Source organism: Engystomops pustulosus, chromosome 10, assembly GCF_040894005.1.
Source record: "Engystomops pustulosus chromosome 10, aEngPut4.maternal, whole genome shotgun sequence".
Taxonomy (NCBI): Eukaryota; Metazoa; Chordata; class Amphibia; order Anura; family Leptodactylidae; genus Engystomops; species Engystomops pustulosus.
In genome coordinates this window covers 89,299,399-89,323,264 of record NC_092420.1, presented here as the reverse complement: position 1 = coordinate 89,323,264, position 23,866 = coordinate 89,299,399, and the positions used below count along the sequence as shown (strand labels likewise).

General features: G+C 46.7%; 2 protein-coding genes across 15 annotated transcripts in view; one reads left to right on the top strand and one right to left on the bottom strand.

The window, feature by feature from the left end:
• The window catches only part of MAST2 (microtubule associated serine/threonine kinase 2), a 57,703-nt gene extending 50,475 nt beyond the window's left edge, over positions 1–7,228 (top strand). For all 11 annotated transcript variants that reach the window (XM_072128631.1, XM_072128633.1, XM_072128632.1 and 8 more), the window contains 13 exons: positions 328–460; positions 1,000–1,165; positions 1,261–1,362; positions 1,437–1,559; positions 2,145–2,251; positions 2,330–2,481; positions 2,670–2,977; positions 3,062–3,277; positions 3,363–3,589; positions 3,688–3,810; positions 4,030–4,166; positions 4,269–4,456; positions 4,726–7,228. In XM_072128631.1, coding sequence (XP_071984732.1) covers positions 328–460; positions 1,000–1,165; positions 1,261–1,362; positions 1,437–1,559; positions 2,145–2,251; positions 2,330–2,481; positions 2,670–2,977; positions 3,062–3,277; positions 3,363–3,589; positions 3,688–3,810; positions 4,030–4,166; positions 4,269–4,456; positions 4,726–6,287 — 3,544 coding nt within the window. In that variant the 3' untranslated portion in view covers positions 6,288–7,228. The remainder of the gene's footprint in view (positions 1–327; positions 461–999; positions 1,166–1,260; positions 1,363–1,436; positions 1,560–2,144; positions 2,252–2,329; positions 2,482–2,669; positions 2,978–3,061; positions 3,278–3,362; positions 3,590–3,687; positions 3,811–4,029; positions 4,167–4,268; positions 4,457–4,725) is intronic.
• Positions 1–23,866, bottom strand: part of PIK3R3 (phosphoinositide-3-kinase regulatory subunit 3) — an 87,295-nt gene that overhangs the window by 54,626 nt on the left and 8,803 nt on the right. For 2 of the 4 annotated variants that reach the window (XM_072128641.1, XM_072128642.1), the window contains exon 10: positions 19,082–23,677. In XM_072128641.1, coding sequence (XP_071984742.1) covers positions 23,479–23,677 — 199 coding nt within the window. In that variant the 3' untranslated portion in view covers positions 19,082–23,478. Of the gene's footprint in view, positions 1–1,135; positions 1,675–18,695; positions 18,800–19,081; positions 23,678–23,866 lie in introns of those variants that run through there. The other 2 variants (XR_011850439.1, XR_011850438.1) reach the window with 2 other exon arrangements.

Here is a 23,866-nt window from a genome sequence, read left to right as displayed (position 1 = left end):
CCACTGCACCTGTATATGGTCTCACAATGAGTCTGTATCTCTTTCAGTCTCTCTGGTACAACCTGATGATGTCTCCCTGTGACTCTCTAAGCTCAGGGGCCACTTCCTTCTGAGAACATCAATGGTGCAGTACTGCTGATCAATTGTCACATGTCAGTGGTCTCATTGTGTCAGATTCCTAACAGCATGATGAGGGGGACTGTGTAATACCAATTATAGACCTGGTGTAGCCTTAGAGAAGGTCACATGAAGGTGGAAAGATCAGAGGGCATTTCGCATTAGTAGTAGAGCGTGTGCTGAAGCTCATGTTTGTTTCCTTCCTTGCAGCCTCCTCATCACCTCCATGGGTCACATCAAGCTGACAGATTTTGGTCTGTCTAAGATTGGCCTGATGAGTCTGACCACCAATCTGTACGAGGGGCACATAGAGAAGGACACCCGCGAGTTTCTGGACAAACAGGTGTGTAGAGGAAATCTCCCATCACAATCCACCCTGATAAACCAGGGATATTACTCATGGATACAGATACCGTATATGGCCTCCATCCGTCCAAAATCAACTTTTAAAATTATGCTAATTGGACAGAAGTGTTCCTGGGGGTGTTACCAGAGGCCCTCAGTGCTGTAGTTTCATAGGCTGTTACATTGACTCCCTTAGTGCTTCCCCCTCCCTCTGCCTGATGTAATCTTTCACGGGGGGGGGGGGGGGAGTAATCCTGCACAGTATAACAGCCTGGGAAGCTGCAGCACAGAGGAGCTGAGCTAGCAGCCCCCCTCCCCCAAGCTCATTTGCATAAATATAAAAGTTAATTTTAGAAGGAAAGCGATTATGCATAACAAATATGATAAAATTCTCAGTCACAGTGCCTGGATCGATCGGTATTGTCCCTGGTTTATCATGATGGCTTTTCATGGTAGATAAACCTGCTGATGATCCTCCCTATGATCTGTGGGTCGTGTTACCTGCATGTTAATAATTGCTCCCCACATTCTCCCCAGGTGTGTGGGACTCCTGAGTACATTGCTCCTGAAGTTATCCTGCGGCAAGGCTATGGGAAGCCTGTGGACTGGTGGGCGATGGGCGTCATCCTCTATGAGTTTTTAGTTGGCTGCGTCCCCTTTTTTGGAGACACCCCAGAGGAGCTGTTTGGTCAGGTGATCAGCGGTGAGTGCGGATGTGTCCTGATGCATCCAGTCTGTTTATTTGTTGTTTCTCCGCTGTGAATGGGTTGATCTGATATCTGTCTCTTCTTGTCCCAGATGAGATTGCATGGCCAGACGGGGAGGAGGCTCTGCCGGCCGAGGCTCAGGATCTCATCTCAAAGCTCCTCCGCCAGAGTCCCTTGGAGCGTATGGGAACGGGTGCGACTGCTTCTGATCTTGTCTTGTCATGACCCGGGTCGTGAGCCGCCATGTAATCCACTATCATTTTGCAGGAGGCGCCTACGAGGTTAGGCAGCACCAATTCTTCAGGGATCTGGACTGGAACGGGCTGCTCCGGCAGAAGGCAGAGTTCATTCCACAGTTGGAGTCTGAAGATGACACCAGTTATTTTGATAGTAAGAAACGTGTCCTCAGCTGTGCTTCAGAAACAGTCAGTATGATTGAATGACAATCAGATGGTTCCCCACAGCCAATAGCAGCTCTGCAGTAAATGTATCATAGTATATAAGGCTGGAAAAAGACAAAGAAAAAGTCCAAACTTTAAGAATTAAATAAATGTTTTTTCCCCATAACCCGTGATATTTTTTCTCTCCAGAAAGGCATCCAGGCCTCTCCTGAACATGTACATAGAGTCCACCATAACAACCTCCTGCGGCAGAGAGTTCCATAGTCTCACTGCTCTTACAGTAAAGAACCTTTGTCTATGGTGATAGAAGACATCCTCTACACCTAGAGGAGAGGCAGTTCTACTGTCTATGGTGATGAGCCGCCTCTCCTCTAGGCGTAGAGGATGCCCCCTTGTCCTGGTCACAGGCCTGATGCAGATAGTTCTGTAGTGACCACATTTTTGGGGCTACTCACTGGCTGTGAGAGATCATGTGATTCTCCACAGATCTTTCTTTTGCCATTGTGGGGTCCCGTCTAGTCATTTGGTCTGTGCCGCCATACTATTCTGATGATTGGTATTTTTACCTTTGCAGCTCGCTCCGAGCGCTTTCATCATGTGGATTCGGAGGAGGATGATACCAATGATGAAGAGCGTGTGGAGATTAGACAGTTTTCCTCCTGCTCCCCAAGATACAGCAAGGTACATTGAACCTCTCTTCAGGTCCCCCATTTACATTGCTCCGAGTGTTTAATGATGTCTGCCCTTCGCCCCCTCCAGGTCTACAGTAGCATGGAGCGTCTTTCCATTCATGAAGAGAGGACTCCGCCACCCACAAAGCGTAGTCTCAGCGACGAGAAAGATGACAAACTGGATGGACTGGGAGGCCTGAAGACGAGAGACCGGGGCTGGGTTCTGGGGTCCCCTGAAATGTGAGTGTCTGTGCGGTCTCTGGGGGAAATTACTCCCATTGCTTGGCGGTTGTGTGTGTAGCTTATTGCATGGCTGTCGCTCTTTCTTCATGGTGTACTTGCATCCCACGTGTTGTATGTCTGCCACTTGTACATCTGAATGTGGAGAAGTACAGGTCCGGCTCTGACCACTATTTCCTCTACATTAGACTCCGCAAGCGCCTGTCTGCCTCTGAGTCTTCGCATACAGAGAGTGATTCCAGTCCCCCCCTCACGGTGCGCCGGCGCTGCTCCGGCCTGGTGGAAATGCCACGCTTTGCCATCTCCACCGAAGAGGATCCGCGGTCACAGAGGAAAGTACTTCAGCAGGAGAATTCATCCACACCAATGTTATTTCCCCGAGATGCATTTGTGCTGCAACAGCCGGTGGAGAGGGAGCTGAAGCTGGATGAAGAGCAAGTGCCAAGCACACCGTCCTCCACCATCAGCAACACCAGCGGCTCCACCACGTTGACTGGTAATAGTCGCCCCCTTTCCCTCCTGCTGTGGTGCGTGGATTTCTGTTCACTCCTCTCACAGTGTTGTCTCTTCTGATCCACAGCTGGCAGCACCGCTGACTTCTCGGATCAGAGCACCCACATGGTCCCCACAGACACCCCAGAGTTCACCACTCCAAAAGCCATTAGTGATTTGGCTGTACGGAGGGCCCGGCACCGGCTCCTTTCAGGAGACTCCATTGAGAAGCGCACCTCAAAACCAGTCAATAAAGTTATCAAGTCGGCCTCAGCCACCGCCCTGTCGCTGATGATCCCCTCTGGTAAATGAGAAGTTGTTGGATAGCTGGAAATGTTATGTTATTACTGCCATTATTCACCGCCACTTGTGGTATTGACTCTCCACAGATCACCATATGTGTTCTCCTTTGGTCAGTCCCATGTCTCCACACTCCCAGTCCTCCAACCCATCATCACGAGACTCCTCTCCAAGCAGAGATTTCTCCCCCGCAATCTCCCATCTGAAGCCTCCTATAATCATACATCGAGCAGGGAAGAAGTACGGGTTCACCTTAAGGGCCATTCGGGTCTACTTGGGTGAGAGTGACATCTACACGGTCCACCACATGGTCTGGGTGAGTTATCTGCACATGTCTTCCATTGTCCTTCTGAGGATTGTGTCCTTCACGGTTATCCCGTGGTCGTACGTCATAAACTTTTGTCTTGTGCACAGCATGTGGAAGAGGATGGTCCTGCTCACGAGGCCGGCCTGCGAGAGGGGGACCTCATCACTCACGTGAATGGCGAGCCTGTCCATGGGCTGGTGCACACGGAGGTGGTTGAGCTGATTCTGAAGGTAATGACCTCTTTATAACATTTGGGGATGCCCAGCATTGACCTAGAAATCTGCAGAGGCTCTTGGGTATTGTTGCAAACGAGAGGGTGGAGGGGATAACCTACTACTCTAGACTCCGTGCTGCTCGGCTGGATGTATAGTTGCAGGTTTTTGATGTGACTTCCCAGCAGTCTGTTGTTCCTCTTTGACATGTGACCTGTTTCTTCTGTTGTGTTGCAGAGCGGGAGTAAAGTCTCCATATCGACTACTCCTTTTGAAAACACTTCAATCAAAGTTGGGCCGGCACGGAAGGCGGGTCACAAATCTAAGATGGCACGACGCAACAAGAAGAACAAGGCAAAGGATGGGCAAGAGAGGCAAGTAAATATCTGTTGGCAAATAAGTAGTGGTAAAAGAAGGTAATGATGGTCCCAGCAGAGCGGCGAGAGAAGTCCTGACGTTTTCTATTTGTCTCTCAGTAAGAAGAAGTGTTCCCTGTTCCGGAAGATCACAAAACAAGCCTCACTCCTGCACACGAGCCGCAGTCTGTCTTCCCTAAACCGCTCTTTATCCTCTGGAGAGAGCGTACCAGGGTCCCCCAACCACGTCCTGTCACCTCGCTCTCCAACCCAGAGCTACAGGTCCACCCCGGACTCCACACACTCTGGTGAGCTCCTCTGCTCAGTTTTCTGTCTTGTCTGATATTTGGTCGCCTATGACTCGTCCTTTGTCAGGAACTGGTGCAGATTATAGCCCAACTCTATGCCATGTGGGGCATGCCGAAGAATTATCCATTAGCTTGGCCAATATAAAAAGGCCTCTCAATATATCTGGCAAATAAGGGAGGCACGTTTTTACCCCCTCCCTCCTACTTAAGCACAATTCTTACTCTAATGTCCTGTGTCCCAGTATAACATGTTTTCTTTTTGCTTCCAGTGGGTGGGAATTCCTCGCAGAGCAGTTCTCCGAGCTCCAGCGCACCCAACTCGCCAGCCAGCTCTGGACATGTCCGACCCAGCTCTCTACATGGGCTGGCACCAAAGCTTCAACGCCAGTATCGCTCCCCAAGAAGGAAATCTGCTGGGAATATACCACTCTCCCCTCTGGCACATACACCATCACCAACATCGCAGTCCACCTCCCCACAGCGCTCACCCTCACCACTCCCCGGGCACAGCCTTAGTAACTGCAATCTACTGCAGTCCTTTCCTGTAAAGTTGCATTCATCACCACCACTTGTCCGACAAATCTCCCGACCAAAGAATGTAGAACCCCCCCGATCTCCTCTGCTGAAGAGGGTGCAGTCTGCAGAGAAGTTGTCGGGCTCCTTATCATCGGAGAAGAAGCTTTCTTCCTCCCGTAAGCACAGTCTGGACATCTCCCACTCAGACTTTAAGAAAGAGCTGATCCAGAGAGACTTGAGTTTGCAGTGTTTACCCGAGTCCATGATTGAGTGCAGTAGCGGGAAGGTGGGACTTGCAGAAAAGGGAACTCTTCAGAAACCTGCTTCACGGAAGCTTGGTGCTATCCGGCAAGACAGGGTTGAGAGACGAGAGTCTCTGCAGAAACAGGAGGCCATTCGTGAGGTAGATTCCTCTGAGGATGAAACGGATGATGGGTCTGAGGACAGTCAAGATGGAAGAAGGCTGGATCAGGCAAAGTACAGGAATGACCAGGATACTGGTTTTATTGATGATAGAGAATCTTTTAAGACTCAAACCAAGAGCGGAAATGATGATTACTCCTTCGCTCAATTATCATGCGACAAGTCCAGAACTCTCCCTAAAGCTTGCCTGGAGTCAGATGCCAAAACACTTTCTAACAATCCTGATCTAACACTTGAAGCAGCAGAGGTGACCTCCATACCCCTCCAGCTACAGAGACAAAAGTGCTACCAGGAAAGCCCCACCAAAACAGGTGATGCCCAACCAGGGACCAGCATCAAAGACATTGCCCTGCACTCCCCTCTGCAGTCCATGCTGCATCATGTAGCTTCTGATCATGCACATGAGCCACCCCCCATAGACATATCCCCGGACAATGTGCAATGTAACCCTGCGCTCAGCGACCACACACTGTGCACTTTATTGAACTTGGCAAGTGATGCTGCAGCCGTTACCTCTCCCATGGGGCTGGAAACTGCTGGCTCTGGTTACCCCCTCGCCAAAAGTGTCCTGGGACCAGTCAAGCTCCACGTACCTGCAGCAAAAGAAACCGGAGACACCAGCGCAAGGACATTAATTCCCAGATCGGAGTCCATGCAGGAAAAGGTGCGCTCAGCCTGTGCAGAGGGAGCCTCTCGGACACTTCTATCTCTGAACGAGTGCTCTGCAGTAGTCCAGCCTGGTGACTCCCCATTCCCCATCAGGAACTCTGAGCAGCCCCAACCCTCTGACTACCTAGATCAGACTCCAGCAGTAGTCAGAGTGGTAGACGAGGCTGCAAAGGGCTGCAATAACTGTCCTCCGCCACATACAGACGCTAAGAAGAAAACATAGCACGTAGCCAGACGGCCGCTCGCTGTAGATTTCCATAGAGGACTTTGTTTTTGTGTTTTCATGTGTTTTGCTTCCTTTTGAAGGATTTTTCGACATTTCCAGCTGTTTACAGAGTTCTGCTTGTAGTGATACAAGTTATGGAGCAGCCCCCTACCCAAACCCCCGTCCCTCTTCGTCCCGTGCCAGGATCATTTCACAATTTTTCTTTTTGTATTGCCACCCCCCTTCATACATATGGTATAAAGCAGTATTTACTTCCAGGAGGCGATCAGGGTCAGACCCCTCAGGTGTAATATAGACAGTGAGGACCTCAGAGGATGGAGATTTCATCTGATCCACATTTTCCACTATGTTGTGGTTTCTGAGACCCCGGCATGATGTGCTCCGGCCTAGAGTGCTGCCACTTTGTTGCTCCTGAAGTTGGTCTAGTTTTTAACTTTTTAATATACAAGGTACAACCCACACTTTTATAGATTGCTGCTCCTGGTGTCTTGGTTGTGCGGCTGCTGAGAGCTGGGGAAGCGTCGCAGTGTCTGCACGTGACCGTGCGTCTAGATGTGTGTCTCTGATTAGATTATATTCCTGTGCTCCGTGTAATGTTTACAGCTCCGCTGCGTGTGGATGAGGCCCTCACCTACAACCACTCAGGTTATTATAAGGCAATAAATGTCTGCGGCCTCCTGGTGCCTCTCGTCTTCCTTCTAGTTGGTCGTTACACTGTAATTTGTACTTAATCAAAATTGAGATGAGGGAAATAAGGTGGGTCCAGCACCCCCAGCCGCTGATCCGAGGGACCCACCAATAGACGTACGACAGACAGCACTTGGTTGATCCCTTATTACCAGTGGGTGAGGGGATTGTGTGGAAGATCTGGGGTCGCTGTCGCTTATCTGTTGTCTGCCTCTATTCACAGCAGCCAATAAAATAATTTTTTGCCTCTGTTTCTCTCTATGGTCTGACATTATTATACGAGTCGCCTGTGGTGCGGTTCATACCTGATGGGGAAGACGGGTCAGAAGCAGATTAGTAGTATGTATTACACATGGCAACTCAGGGGTTAGCATTGAGTCTTGTCTTGCTGGGAACAAGCACAGCATCTGCTTTCAGTCTCTATGTTTTACTTGTCTTTATGACTGTATATGAAACCTGGAACACCAGACAAGCTGCAGAGGAGCAGAAGAATCTGTCCACTAGTGCAACCCATAGAGTAGGTGGAGGGGACATAAGAGGAGTGAGGGTTCTGATCACAAGAGCTTACAATGAGGCAATGGAGGGGATACACTAGAAAAGCCAGAAAGGTGAGGAGCAAGGGTCCCTGGTGCTTGGCCCAAGGTCAGCCAGACTGCACAGGTGAGGAGCAGAGGTCCCTGGTGCTAGACCTGAAGTCGGCCGGACTGTACAGGTGAGGAGCAGAGGTCATTGGTGCTAAACCCAAGGTCAGGCAGAGTGCATCGGTGGGGAGCAGAGGTCACTGGTGTTAAACCCAAGGTTGGCCAGACTGCATGGATGACGAAATGAGGTCACTGGTGCTAGACTCAGAGGGCCTATATCGAAACATTTACTGCATCATCCAGCAAGATCTTCAAGATGCAATAAATTCTAATATTCCTGTCTGGTCTTTGTAAGTATTGCTGTATAATCCACTATAAGCCGTAAGTATATCAGTGTAACCTATGAGTATCCTAATGCAGATCTTCAGAGTGCCCTAATAAGGGCAATTATTTCAGACTTCCACTTGTCCGTAATAATAGCAGTCTGTTATACACTTTAGTTCCCTGAAAAGGGCAATTGCTGGTTTTGTTCCTACCTGCCTTGACTGACCCTATGAAGTGCAGCAATCTCTCCCTTGCTCTGTCTCCTGTGTATAATATTGTCTGTACATGTGACCCTGCTCTTAGACTGCAGAGTCACATGTCCAGCCTGGCCAATCACAGTCATACCTACAACATGGGATAATTACTTTAGTGCATGTGAAGGTTAACAGCATTAAGGCAAAATGCCGCATTTATACAGATCTATAATACTGCAGCCATTATGCCACCATCAGAAACCAGCTGAAATCGTCTGCTTTCTTTTGCTATTTTATGATGAATAGAAAATTGCAGAATCCTATGTAGGTTTTTTTTAAATAATATGCACCAGATGTATTAGAGCTCCTGCAGACGGCTGTAATTGGTGGCCATGAGCCAACCACACGAACTGCAACTTGCTGACAACCACCAGTGATTATGCACGGACACGATGCAGTGAGCACATTGTGACCAACCTGGACGGCCACTCCACTCCTATGGACATGGGAGAGGCTCACATCCTTCCCGTTTGCACCCGGCCAAAAGGGTCTGCAAACATTCACATGGTTCAGATATACTGAAGAGTCCATGATGAGCGACTACGAAACCCTAGCTAGACGTTTGGGAAAACGCGGTAAGTGCAGCACGCTGAGCTATTGAGCCGCCAATCAACCAGCTATCAGCCCCAAAGCAAACACAGCCATACTGACATATTGCAGGGTATTGGTTACTCTCAAACACAAGACCGGCTAAAAAACAAAGAGAAATCTGATTCGACAAATCCCCAACCACCCGCCTTACACGAAACTTTGGACCATTACATTGACCCCTTTAGACCGGTTGTACAAACTTTAATACTAGAAAAGCAAGACAGGGAAACCTCTAATGTGCAGGAAACAAGGGCCATCAACTCCCTGAAAAACTACAATCAAACCTGCAGATAACGGAGGCATCTGCCTACATGACAGACGCCCACAGACCGCTCATTCACAGCCAATACGACACCAAATCGAGTAGGAACCAAACTCATAAATACACAAGAGAACCGAGGAAAGTCCTTAGAGAGTTGTCAGAAAACCTTCTGGACTTAATTCTCCAGAATCCCAGAATAGGAGAATTATATATGCTTCCCAAAAACCAGGGAGACCAATCATCTCGGGTGTGGGAACTCTCACTGGAATAATTTCAGAATGGGTAGAGGGTATCCTTAAACCACTAGTGAGAAATACCACCTCCAGGACACCACAGACCTACTGAAAAACATATCTTCCATCCTCTTCCCATAGGTCCTGGCTACCCTGGATGTGGAATCCTAATATTCTAACATCCCACACAAAGATGGACTAATAGCCAGCCAAATTCATTTTGAGGCTCATGGACTTCCCTCAGACCGAGTATTACAGCACAATTATTTCTGCTACAGAAGACTGGAACTGCCATGGGAACAAAGATGGCGCCACAATATGCCAACCTCTTTATGGCAAAAACTAGAAAATGACTTCCTGGAATCCTCCCACATTAAACCCTTTGCCCTTCTACTGGTTTATGAGATTTTGATCATCTGGAAGGGTTTCAGAACGACAGCTAATTACATTTCATGAAAATTCCTTCCTGCAATCAACCAGACTTTAAAATGTTCATACAGTGAAAGTAACTTCTAGGACACAGCCATAAAGATCCTATAACTATATATATCATCTCCTATATAAATAACAAGCAAAAGAAAACACAGCCAATCACATGTTGGTAATACATTAACCCCAAACTCCACACAGGACTCCACTTATCACAGGGATTCATGACCCACTACTACAACATCTAACAAATGTTACCCTGAGCTAGTGGGGTCAGCACAGACTCGGAGACAATAAAACATACGCTCTGCCCAAGTCATCTCGTCTCTACGTTGTTTTTGATTTTGTCTTTTTGTTTACATTTTTTTGTATCACTTTCTCTGTTCACTGTATACAAATACATCTGTGTCACATCAGAAATCTGTCCAGAACATCTTATTATTTCAGACCAAAAAAAGATCAGAATAAGCCGGTCGGAGCATTTAATCCAGGCCGTCCGAAGTCCACGGACCGAAGCTTGTACAGGAAGAGATGGAAATTCAGCACACAAGACCAGACTGGAGTATACACGTGCTTCCTTCTTTCTTTGCTCAGTTAATATACATGCTGATACAAAGTAGCTACGTCTGGATCGTCGCGTTTCGATATACAAATGTCTTAATCATGATCAGTATACAAAATATGTATCGCTTTAGAAATCCGGCTATACCAGGCCTGATGAAGGGACTTGGCTCTCCAGAAAGCTTGTAACCGCTTATATTTCAGATAGCCATTAAAAGGTATCACAGTCTCAAGGAGGTTACCGGAATATAAGGCGACTTTTAAATCCCCAAACTTCTTTTCAAAAGTCAGGGGACCCCAGGTGAGGGGGGCACTTTATTGAAGCGATATAGGACACACAATGGGGCAGATTTACTTACACGGTCCTGCCGCGATCCTGCGGAGCGTTGTCCAACGAGGATTCGGGTCCGGCACGATTCACGTAGCTTGTGTGCCCGAGTTCCTGCATCAGTCACTTCTGTGCCGAGGTCCGCCAGAGTTCACCTGCTTCTTCCCGGTGCTTGTAAGTAAGTGTCTTGTGCAATATTTCTAATTGTTAAATCCTGCGTGTTGTCCAAATCCGTCGGGTTGTCCATGGCCCCTTCCCCCCGGTTTCTGTCGTGTGCAAGCCGGCGCCGATGCGCTAAAATCCGATCGTGTGCGCCAAAATCCCGGGGCAATTCGGCGGAAAACGGAAATATTCGGGAAACCCGACGAAAGTGCGGCATTGGTACCCTTTGTAAATGAGCCCCAGTGACTGCGATAGAAGGACGTCTATCACCAGATCAAGGACTGTAAACCAAGCACACTGACATACTGGTGTGCACCCCTTCTGGCAGGATCTGCTCTTCTTTTAGTTTCTCATGTCCTGATTCTTACAAAAAAAAAAAGGCTTTAAAATTATGCAAATGATGCATAATTTTTAAAACCCTTTTTACTTAAAAACAAGGGCATAAGAAACTAAAAGAAGAGCAGATCCTGACAGAGGGGGCGCACACCAGTATGTCAGTGTGCTTGGTTTACAAGAAATCTTGTGGTCTCTAATTTTGCTCTCCAGTGTATAAAAACAAGACACAAGTTTTGTCTTCATCGTGGTCATACTGCACTGTGGATCACCACATGGTGGCGCTGCCGCTCTGCTTCCATCCTGCCGCTCCAATGCTGTTAACCAGGTGCCAGCTCCTGAAGTCTTCTGACTAGTGTTGAGTTAACTTGTTAAATTATGGGTTTGTCTGAAAAAAGTTCACTCTGGAGACCTGGACATGAACCGATCTTGAACCCAAACTCCATTGAATTACTAATGCGCAAGGTCAATTAACCCCTTCAGCCTATTTAAGCCTCAAGGACACAGTCCTATATTTCAAATCTGCCCTGTGTCTCCATAAGTGTTTATAGTTTTGGAAGTTTTAACATATCCAGGGGGGATTTTGATTGTTATCTCACTACATGTACTTCAAATTAGGTTCATAAATTGGATGATATCTTTTGTGTTTAGTTATTAAAAAAAACTGAATTTTGGCATAAATTTCAAAAGATTCTCGCTTTTCAAAGTTCTAATTTCTCTTCTTTTGAAGCAGATAGTCATAGAACCCAAATTAATTTATACATTTCCCAAATGTCTGCTTTATGTTAGAATGGTTTTTGAAGAATCCACATATTTTACTAGAATGTAACGAGGCTTAGAATTTTGGTTGCAATTTTTGGGGAAAATCGCCAAACCCCGTATTTAGAGGGACCGGCCCAACTTTTAATTGACTGTGAGAGGCCTAAACAATAGCAAGACTCCTAATTTACCCATCATGGAAACTACACTCCTCGTTAAGAAGTTTGTCAACCCTTTAGGTGTTCTATAGGGGTTAAAATAAAATGGCGGTGTGGTCTAGAAATTGTAAATGTTTTGGACTATACATTCATTTTTTTCTTTGTGGTTCACCAAACCATAAAAATTATATTTTTATTCTATGGGTCACTACGCTCACAAAAATACCTCATTTATATGTTGTTTTTAAAAAAAAAAAAATTCTGAACAAAAAATAATTTGGAGAAAATCTTTTCAGAGGCAGAACTTTTTTTTTATTTTTTACCTGTCAAATCTGGTTTAGAACTTATTTTTAAGTTCTAAACTTAAGGAAAAGTTGTTCTTTTTAGTGGTTTTATTCTGGGTTGCATAACTTTTTTTAATCACATTTCAGAGCATTTTTTAAGGGTACTAATTAAAAAAAAAATACTTTTTCTGAATTTTTTTCAGCTTTTTTTTTTTTACGCCGTTTACTGTGCGTGTCGAATACCATTTTTATTTTATTAGAACAGACTTGCAGACGCAGCAGTTTTGTTTTTTTTTGTGCTTTTTATACTTTAGTAAGTGTTTATGGGATTGTGTAATTTTAGGGGCTTATGTTTCATTTATGTGAAAAGTGTTTTAAATTTTTTTTTTTTTTTACTTTATACTAACCGTGAAAAGGGTCTGGCTGCAGAATAGATCGGGCAGCCTCTGGGAACTGAACTGACCCTGAGGCTGCCCTGAAGAGGATCTGATTCCCTGGTAAGCGGCACAGGGGATCCAATTCCTTGGGAGAAACCCCTTACATGCCACGGTCATGCTTGGCCAAGACGTGTTAGGGGTTGATACCCGCAATCAGAGACTTCTCCGATCATGGATGTTAGAGTGTGGTGTCAGCTGTGATATACAGCTGCTTCTGGTGCCGCTTCTTCTCGAGAGCTTGTGCCAGAAGCAGGACACTATAGCTCGTCTATGTGTGGGAAGTACCTATCCACATGGAAGTACTATTACGTCAGGGGTTAAATACTGATTTCAGACACCGCTTGGACACACTGGTTCAGAAAGGCCCAGGAAGGGAGTTAGAGTTGCCCACACAAGCTCCGGCATGGCACAACATTTGCTTAGACCCGTGAGAGGCTGGAAAACCCCTTCCACCCGTCCAGTGAAAATGAGCTCTTACAGGTTTAAGCTGCCACCAGCTGTTAGAATCCCGTTACGGACCCGACTTATATCTATCAGGTCAGAAGCCAATCCCAGCGTATAGGAAACTGAGAACATGGATGTGGGGGAGGGGGTGTACTGTGTAGTGTGGAATAAATATGAAAACCTTGCATGTAACCCCCCAAGTCATCATGGACGCCGGCCTGTGCCACTACAGACTGCGTGGCTGCAGGCACCGGGAGAAGAGGACGAGGAGCTGCGGGGGAGCGCCGGGGCTGGAGCCTGAAGGAGAGTACAGTACATGTTTTTTATTTTCTTGGGGTGTCACTGCTGTATATATACAGGGGACCTGCTGGAGGCTGTATACAGGGGGGGGGGGGGTTCTGGAGGCTGTATATATACAGGGGGGCTTCTGGAGGCTGTATATATACAGGGGGGCTGCTGGAGGCTGTATATATACAGGGGGGCTGCTGGAGGCTGTATATATACAGGGGGGCTGCTGGAGGCTGTATATATACAGGGGGGCTGCTGGAGGCTGTATACAGAGGGGCTGCTGGAGGCTGTATACAGGGGTGGCTGCTGGAGGCTGTATACAGAGGGGCTGCTGGAGGCTGTATACAGGGGTGGCTGCTGGAGGCTGTATACAGAGGGGCTGCTGGAGGCTGTATACAGGGGTGGCTGCTGGAGGCTGCATACAGGGGGACTGCTGGAGGCTGTATACAGAGGGGCTGCTGGAGGCTGTATACAGGGGTGGCTGCTGGAGGCTGTATACAGTGGGGCTGCAGGAGGCTGTATACAGGGGGGCTGCTGGAGGCTGTATACAGAGGGGCTGCTGGAGGCTGTATACAGGGGTGGCTGCTGGAGGCTGTATACAGGGGGACTGCTGGAGGCTGTATACAGAGGGGCTGCTGGAGGCTGTATACAGGGGTGGCTGCTGGAGGCTGTATACAGGGGGACTGCTGGAGGCTGTATACAGGGTGGCTGCTGGAGGCTGTATACAGGGGTGGCTGCTGGAGGCTGTATACAGAGGGGCTTCTGGAGGCTGTATACAGGGGTGGCTGCTGGAGGCTGTATACAGGGGTGGCTGCTGGAGGCTGTAAACAGGGGTGGCTGCTGGAGGCTGTATACAGGGGGACTGCTGGAGGCTGTATACAGTGGGGCTGCAGGAGGCTGTATACAGGGGGACTGCTGGAGGCTTGCATGCTGGGGGGGGGGCTGCTGGTGGCCGTGTATGCAGGGGGGAGGCTAAATTAGGGCACCTAATAAATTGTAGGTGCTGTATATACTATAATTTATTCAGATGACTATATAAAGGATGTTTTATGTAAGGAATAGTGTGTTCAGTCATGTTGTGAAGATAATATATATTAGGAACATGCTCCATTATACTGTAAGTGACTGTGGCATTTTTAGGGACGCCGTGTGGAGCTGTGCTGCATAGAAGAAGAAGTTTGACTGTGAATTCAGCAGAGATAAACCATGGCTGGGAGAAATCGTAATGAAGTCCTCTTCCTGATGGAGCAGATTATCACCTGCATGGTACTAGATGTCACTAATGTCTGTGTCACTGACTAAACTACTGGTGTGTGAGCTAGCATTATCGGGCACCTCAGGCAGCAAAAAGGCTAGAATCGGCCCTGCCTCCCACCGCCTTGACCAGCATGTCGGTAGATGTTTGGAGATATTGTAACCCCACCGCGAGAATATACTCCTGTTACTCAGCCTCTTACCATAGCTTGTCCAGAACAGATATGGCAAAAGGGTCAGAGCACATGGTAACTAAGGTGAGGGAGGTAGAATATTTGGCCCGTAGTATTTCTGAGCGGGGTGAGAGAGAGACCATTGTGGTAAGTCAATCCATTGACTTATATAAGGATCATCAACTGCATAGGGCATCCTATAAGGGGTACTTTTGTTGAAGGGGAAGCCTCATGGCATCTATTAGCCACAGATGAGTAGCTCCATGCTTATGTTCTGCAGAAGGATGGGAGATAACAGATGATTCGGGTATCCTTAGAGAGCTACTGAAGTTGTATGGACAGCTATATAGCTCGAAATTGGGTTACCGGGGTAGTTTTTTTAAAAAAAAGGATTAGGACTTCCTGCTGCCCCTTTTGCTGAAAGTGTTTGAAAAGACAGCAGAAGAGGGTAACCTCCCAATATCCACGGTGGTGGTGTTGCCGAAACCGGAAAAGGATTCAGAAAGAATCCAGAACCTTCTAGCCCCATTTTGCTTTTTTCGACAGATAATAAACTAGCATGTCGCTTATCGGGGGTGGTGCAGGATCTGGTGCATACAGACCAGGCCGGGTTTGTGCCTAATAGGTCTACATGTACTAATACACATAGATTGTTCACCACTACGCAGGTCTCTCCACTGGTGATACTGGAACAAGGGTGGTCCTCTCACTCGACGCTGCCAAAGCTTTTGATTAGGGGACGTATACAGCTCCTTGCACCCGGTGATACACCTTATCATAGAATACGGCATGCACTCTGGTCTCAAAATCAACTTGGACAAGTCCTTTTCATCCCGGTGGATGGGCTCAACACCCATACCCATACACGTCCTGGAGCCCCAAAGAGCAGAGAGCATTAGCTTTACAATATAAGGTATGGGATAGGGGGAAGAGCATGCTGGGATTGGAAGGCTTGAGCAGCCACACACCCATCTGACATTTGGGGAATTCCTGAAAATGGAGGAGCCCCAGTTCTGGTCCAATAAGGGCATTGTGACACTTCAAGAGATTCAAACTGATGGGGAACTAAAAAGCTTTAACACTATCAGGGAGATGTCTTAAATACCGCACATCACCTTTTTCAGGTATTTACAGTTGCGTCATGCATATGACTCCCAGAAACAAATCCTAAATATGGCAGTAAGGAGATTAGGATTATTGGAGTCGTTGTTGCATCCTGGTCCCTCCTAAGGGGCTCATTTCACTGTTATATGGGGCATTGTAGGACGAGTTTCTCAGAAGTGTCGCATTTCCCAGTAGGTCCAAATGGGAGGCTGATATAGGACCACTTACCAATGCTCAATTATCCTTTCCCTAACACCAGTCCTCTCCCTTATTTAAAATAAGAGATCTTCGCTCTTGCTGTTATTACACAGGGTTTATAAACCGCCAAAAATCATGGCCATATCAGACGCAAACTGCATTGAATCCTAGCTATGTGATTTTTCATGACACCATAGAGAGGTAAATGAATCATAATAATTCCTTTATATATCGGGCACAGATTCCGCATCGCTGTACAGAGCTTGCCAAATCGGACCACGGTTACACTAACAGTCAGTAACACAGTACCAAAGTTACATGCTGAAATTCAGGAAAAACAGGAAGAAAAATCAGTGGAGAACCACACGTGGGGTGGCAGCATCCTGATCCAACCAGAATGGTCTTCAAAAGTGGCTGAAGAGTTTGTACCCAGCATCACCTGGTGCACACAGAACACCCCCCACTCCCATCCAGGTACAACATGTGCAAACTTGTACTGAATGGTTATAGCTTATCAGGTTCTAGTTCATGGAAACCGGTTGTCCTATTCCTCTTCCTAAGCTTGCATCAGGTCACACGTGGCCCTTAAACGCTCAGGCCTTGATCACAAAGAGCTCAGGAAGGTGCAGATCCCTTACAAATTGTGAATTGTGCCAAGGGCAGGGTGGCTGACGACAATGGTCATGACACAACAACAGAGGTTAATCGGGTTTTATGGCACCACCAGGAGCCCAGGTTTCATACTGTGGTCTGTATGACATCTGGGGAGAATATCTCCCCAATACAGATTCATAAGGACGCTGTGGCTCTGTGCATGAGGTCTAAACCTCACGGTCATGTATTCCCATATCCCGATCGGAAGGGGTTCTCCAGCCTCCCTATTCCTGTATATGGTGTCATCCGCAGATGCACCTCTCTCCTGTAGATTTCTAGGTGAGGTAATGTCGGCATGAACTCTTTTTTTTTCAACAGCGTTTTCTATTTGGTCTTCGGTGTATTTCACACTCCTTACAGTATTTTGCAGTGGTGACCAGGCCTGCACCCCATCCCCCTCCATCAGCTCTTTCATACAAGTTCCAGATGTTCAGACTTCGCCCCTTACACCATCCCCCCCTTCTAGAAGCTGCTCCAAGGCAAACACGGTCCCTCCCTGCACTGCACCCCTCTCTCGCTGCTCGCATCCTCTATACGTTCCCTTTGAAATGTTCGTGTTTTTGTTGGTTTGCTGGTCACCGCTTCACCTTTCTCATTTCCTATCTCAGGGGGTGAGGAGGGCTGTGGTCAGGGCAATCACAGAAACTCATTCATTCTGTGCTGGGCTCTATGTATACAGGTGCAGCTTCCACCTCACATCCAGCATCAATGGGCGCATTGTGCCCTCAACAGCGCTGACCACCAAACAGCAGCCCCATCCTCTGACCACCTGCGCCAGTCACAGCGTCCTGCTCCGAGCTCGGGTTATCGGGTAGATTCTGCTGCAGCATCTCACTCATTTCCTGTTCCTTCCACAGAGCCGGCGATGAACAAGTTCTCTAGGGATGAATACAGCAATGCCCTCATGCCATGGACAATGGATATATAGCCGCCTGTTTGGTCAGTGGATGAATTGTCTCCACGGCTCACACCAGGAGGGGGAGGCCAAGTCATCCAGGGTATATATTATATATTACACTATACCCTAAACTATATATTATACCATGAGAGCTCAGGAGGATACGGTCATGGAAGATGAGGAGGAGAAGGGGCTGCACATTTACTTTCTTTCTGCGGGTCTTGCTATCACAGCTTTGGTATAGTATTTGTCACTTTCACCAGAGCAGGTGACATCCCTACTGATCCCTGAGAGGTCGTGCTCTAGTATAAGTCCCTGTTCGCTACTCTCAGAATTTAAGTCAAAATCAAAACTAGATCCTAAACTCCGATGCACAGATCCCTCCATGATACTTTCTCTGTAGGACACTCTCCTCCTGTCCATAGTCTGCTGTGCCTCAGTACTGGTTCTTCAGGGCTTGTATCTCTATGGAATAACCTACCCGAGGAACTACAGGAGCTAAACGTCTATCTCATAGTCCCCTCAAGAACAGATGATGGATTTGTAGCCAGTTTAATGTATTGTCCCTGGAGAGGTGTTTTAATCATAGCGTTGTGTATAGTGTTAGGACTGTAAAATATGGGTTTATGTTCCAGGATTATAACTGGACTTAAAGCACTCTGGTGTAGTGGTGCGAGATCTCCTCCCAATCCAGCCACAATTCTGAAATATCAGACCATATTTAACCATCTTGCTACTATGATTACTGCTGGTTGCTGACAGGTTCCCTTCAAATATGACTTCTATGATTTCTTTGAACATAATCACCTCGTTGGTATAGTGGTAAGTATCCCTGCTTGTCACATATGAAATTTAGGATCATTTTCCCCAGAAAAGGCTTTGACTCAAGATCCCTTCTTTGCACCCTCCTTACTGTGGCCCGATACTCCGACACTTCATAATCCTCCACCATAAGAATCCATCTGAAGACCCGATACACTGGAAATACCTAGAGCCTACAGTAACTTACCTCCATACTGTTCTTCTGTTCGCTTCCACTTTGATACAAAAGATTCAATCGGCACTTGTGGAAACACATCAGTCCCTGTGGCACATGTTCAGCCTAAGGTGACACTGTAAATCATAGACTAGATTAGTAAGTATTCAATAATGGGGGAAAGCCTAAGCAGGTAGTCAGACATATATGTGGTATTATATCATAACAGTCTAAGGAAAAGCTGTGACCGGAGCAATTAATGCAAAATCCCAGGCTGGTGGGTGCTGTGGGCATCACATAGATCACATTGATTGAGGCATTGGCCAGTCATGAATTTGTTCAATCACCAGATGTGACAATATTCCATTTAAGACATTGATGATCTCCATGAACCAGTGAAAGAAGACACTGCAGCCAAATCAAGAAAATATTTTCTGTTTAATTCTGCAAGACAGGTAAATATAATGGAACCATGGAAATGCTGTCCACGGATCTGCCCCCACGACGCTGGGGTAAAACACAGCCGATACAAAGTACAGAACAATTAGAAACAATTTCACTTGTTACAACAGTGCACCATGGAACCAAACCAAAAGCAAATACTGAGGGTTAAACACAGGTCACCAGATGGCACAGATCCATGAGAAGATGGTTGGAATTGGGGGTTTATCCGGGATGGTCACACCCACCTGTAACAGGGAGCAGTCCCCACCTGGTGACGAGTGTTTCCATTGTGAATCCTACCTAACATCTACAGCATGATCTGTTGGATAAACACGAAAACATATACTTTGCTTCTTGTGAGACCCATTGAATCCTAGCTACATGATTTTTTTTTCATGACACCATAGAGAGACAAACGGTTTACACTAACAGTCAGTAACACAGTACCAAAGTTACATGCTGAAATTCAGGAAAAACAGGAAGAAAAATCAGCGGAGAACCACACGTGGGGTGGCAGCATCCTGATCCAACCAGAATTGTCTTCAAAAGTGGCTGAAGAGTTTGTACCCAGCATCACCTAGTGCACACAGAACACCCCCCACTCCCATCCAGGTACAACATGTGCAAACTTGTACTGAATGGTTATAGCTTATCAGGTTCCAGTTCAAGGGAACCGGTTGTCCTATTCCTCTTCCTAAGCTTGCATCAGGTCACACGTGGCCCTTAAACACTCAGGCCTTGATCACAAAGAGCTCAGGAAGGTGCAGATCCTTTACAAATTGTGAATTGTGCCAAGGGCAGGGTGGCTGACGACAATGGTCATGACACAACAGCAGAGGTTAATAGGATTTTATGGCACCACCAGGAGCCCAGGTTTCATACTGTGGTCTGTATGACATCTGGGGAGAATATCTCCCCAATACAGATTTACAAGGACGTTGTGGCTCTGTGCATGAGGTCTAAACCTCAAAGTCATGTATTCCCATATCCTGATCTAGAGGGGTTCTCCTGCCTCCCCGTATATAGTGTCATTTGCACCTCTTTCCTGTTGTTTTCTAGGTGGGGCATGAACTTGTTTTTTTCAACAGCATTTTCCAGCTGGTCATTAGGAAAATAAAGTGCATGTTGTGGCTAGGATGGGATTTCAGCGAGTCATGATTGTTTAGATATATGTATAACTGCCTGAAGGAAGAAACCACCAATGATAGGAGTGACTGAAAACCTCGACACAAACATCCACCTCCATCCTGGGTAATGGAAGATCTCACCTGACCCCAGCACAAGCATCTGCCTCCATCCGAGTAATGGAAGATGCCACCCAGCCCCCGTCACAAGCATCTGTCTCCATCCCGGGTAATGGAAGATCTATTCCATTTCCCGTCACAAGCATCCATCTCCAACCCAACTAACTGAAGCTTTCTCCTGACCCAGATTCAATCCCAGGTAATGGAAGATCTCATCTGACCCCAGCACAAGCATCTGGCTCCGTCCCAGTAATGGAAGATGCCACCCTATCTCTTGCACAAGCATCCACCTCCATCCCGGGTAATGGAAAATCTCACCTAGCCCCAGCACATGCACCCTTCTCCATCCCAGGTAATGGAAGATCTCTCCTGACTCAGCACATGCACCCTTCTCCATCCCAGGTAATGGAAGATCTCTCCTGACTCAGCACATGCACCCTTCTCCATCCCAGGTAATGGAAGATCTCTACTGACTCAGCACAAATATCTGCCTCCACCCTGGGTAATGGAAGATTTCAACTGACCCCAGCAGAAGTATCCACCTCCATCCTGGGTAATGGAAGCTCTTACCCGACAATGGCACAAACATTCTCCCCCTTCCTGAGTAATGGAAGATCTCACCAGACCCCGTCACAAGCACCCGCCTGCATCCCAGGTAAATGAAGATCTCACCTGACCCCAGCACGGCACATTACAGTACAAGCATTTAATTTATTGCATCATTAAAAAGCGCTGTTTGAGGCTTCTCAGAGAGTGAGGACAAGCCAGGTCCACATGAGAAGCAGTGCAGAGGCGCTCTGGTCCAGATACAACAAGGTGTACCGTGACTAATGAAAACTGGGGAAAAAACAAATCCTGGAAAAAGGTGAGGAAAAAAAAAGAAAAAAATCTATGAAACAAGTTACTTCAATCCCATAAAAAGCGATTACTAGATTTATGTTTCCCCTGAAACTGCAGAAATACAGAAAGATGTAGAAAAACTCCCAACAAACCCATAAAAACAGATCCTTAGATTGTTCAAGTACCAGGAATTCAACTCATTGTCTCTTGTTAATAAAAGAAAATAATTTTGACTCTTAACATCTGCGGGATAGCAGAGGGCAGCAAAGCTTCCAGGGGCTGCTCAACCTTCTGGACAGTATCTACCAAAGGGAGGATTGCAGCTCTGGAGTAGAATCAGATCCAACCATCTCCACACATGTAAAGTCATGTGCAGCTCCAGCCCCTTCCCAAAAATTTAATTTTTAATCTTTATACCTATGGGAGACGGCTGGCAAGCCAGCAAAAATGTCTGAGCTTACATGATGCAGCAATACCGATGGAAGGGGCGGAAAGACTCTCATCCAACACTCTCCTTCTTTGCAGCAGAAGCTACACAAGGACCGGTGTAAATGTTAAGAAACAAAAGCAAAATAAAATATAGACTTGCAAATCACCCTTGTCTGATCGCCACTGGAAGAAATGGGCAAGCGAGGTGTGAATGCATGCCCAGGAGACGAGGATCCACAAAAAGCAAGTCATCGAGACCAAATAATGCCATTGCACATTTCATATTGCACAGATATTCTCATGAGCGAATCAAACTGGAATGAAATAATAAGAGAGCAATGGTTTGGAGGCTTATGGACACATATCCCACAGTCACAACAACAGAATAACATAAAAGAGTGAGAATGTGATCAGGGAAAGGCCCCCCCATCACCTAGTGATGTCTGCCCCTCCGCTCTAGTGCATTAATGCTTGGGGTTTAATTATCCATCTTCTGCCTTTTACCCATATATTACCAAGTGCCGAATGAGTGCAAAATACAGAGTAGGACAGAGTTACTGTGCATCGGCCGACTAGGGTAGAAAATGGGTAGAGGCCATGCGCAAAGGATCTACAGAGAGCAGGTGCACAATGCTTCTAGATGGCTCCATCCGCTCCGCACCAAAGTGATTTCATCAGGTCACAACTCCCTTCCCTCATTAAAAGAATAAATTATAGAATCTGCTAAAAAACGATATATTAAAAGAACCAAAAAGTGTCATATAGCTGCCATAATCAGATATCAAATCTATTTCCAAAAAGAGAAGTCCCTACAACCTCCGATGTTCTACCAATCGAGGCCACTGCTGGAGCCAATCCCGCAGCAGTCATTACTGAGGACTCTTAAAGTGCAACTTCCCATACAGAAGTACTAAACTGCAGGGGCATTAAATTAGGCCTCCCCCCGATCTGCTGAAAATTTCAGCCGGTCCAACATCAAATAAGAGCTTTTCCCTATAAAGCACCAATGAATATGAGAGACCTTCATGAAGGACAAACACCAGTTAGTCACCCGTCCGCGTTACTCTGCTTTTGTATTACGAGCCATCTAGAAGCACTGACCTGGCAATACAAAACAAGACGGATCTTCCCCAGGATGAAAAGACTCGGAGCACCAGCTCCCAACCATATACATTCCAAAGTAAAGCGTCCATTGGAACAAAGTTTTGAAAAAACAAATATTAGAAGCTCATGTAATTGTGCGGGTGGTGGTATTACATGGCATAATGTGCTAGGCCACCACACAACATGTAGAAAGGATAACCCATGATGACAGGTTAGTCGTTTTCTTTCAAACCACCTTTAGTTTTCTTCAAGTTTTGGCGTAAAAAAGAAAAATAATTTGTGCAGGCGCCACGTGCTTCCCACCAAGGTGCTCGAACTAGCAATGAACAAAGTTTTGGTGGCTGAATTTGGTTAAAACTATCAATGTTTCCTCCTTTAAAGGCTCGTGCAGTGGAAGCCAAAACTTTGTTTAACCGTTGGGAAAAAAATAAAGCAACTTTATTAGTTTGTTTCCTTACAGGAAAAGTGAATCTTGAGAATCCTTTGGTCTTCCATCCTAAGCTCCTGCCAAAACCAAGCTGGAGTCAAAGGTCAGCCGAGGGCAATGACCAGGGCAGTCCTGTGATGTTGCATGGTCAGGACTGGAAGCAGCGAGAGCCCTCAGATCGGTGCCGCTACTTCACGCTATATTTCACATTCACAAATTCACTTCTTGTGCAAAACAAGCAGTCTAAGTAGAAAGAATGCCCTCAAAGTTCTAGTAAAAACTTTAGAAAAGATCTAGAACAGCCAGCTCCATCCATCAATGCAGGGGCTTATCTGCACAGGGGGGACGTGCGTGCGTAGACAGGGTGGGCCAGCCTGACGTTCAGACAATCATTGTGTTGAATGAGAGACGTGTGCTGGTAATGAAGCACCAACTCCTTAAGTGTGCTGTATAGATTGTATGGCTCTGCAAACCCGTAGCCTCGAGACGTGCTGTATATGATGCAGTGCTTGACTTCACCATCCGCCCTGTACAAGGAGGAGACAACAAGGCAACATTTATTGTACAAGCAGGAACCTGATTAATAACATCCAAATGCGGGGCTCAGTTTCTCCTCTACATTCCCTGATCCCCCTGAGTGCTCCCACAAAATCCCTCTGCACATATGTGACTTATCCTGACCCAGAAGAATGGCGAGAGCAGCTCTGAAGAACAGT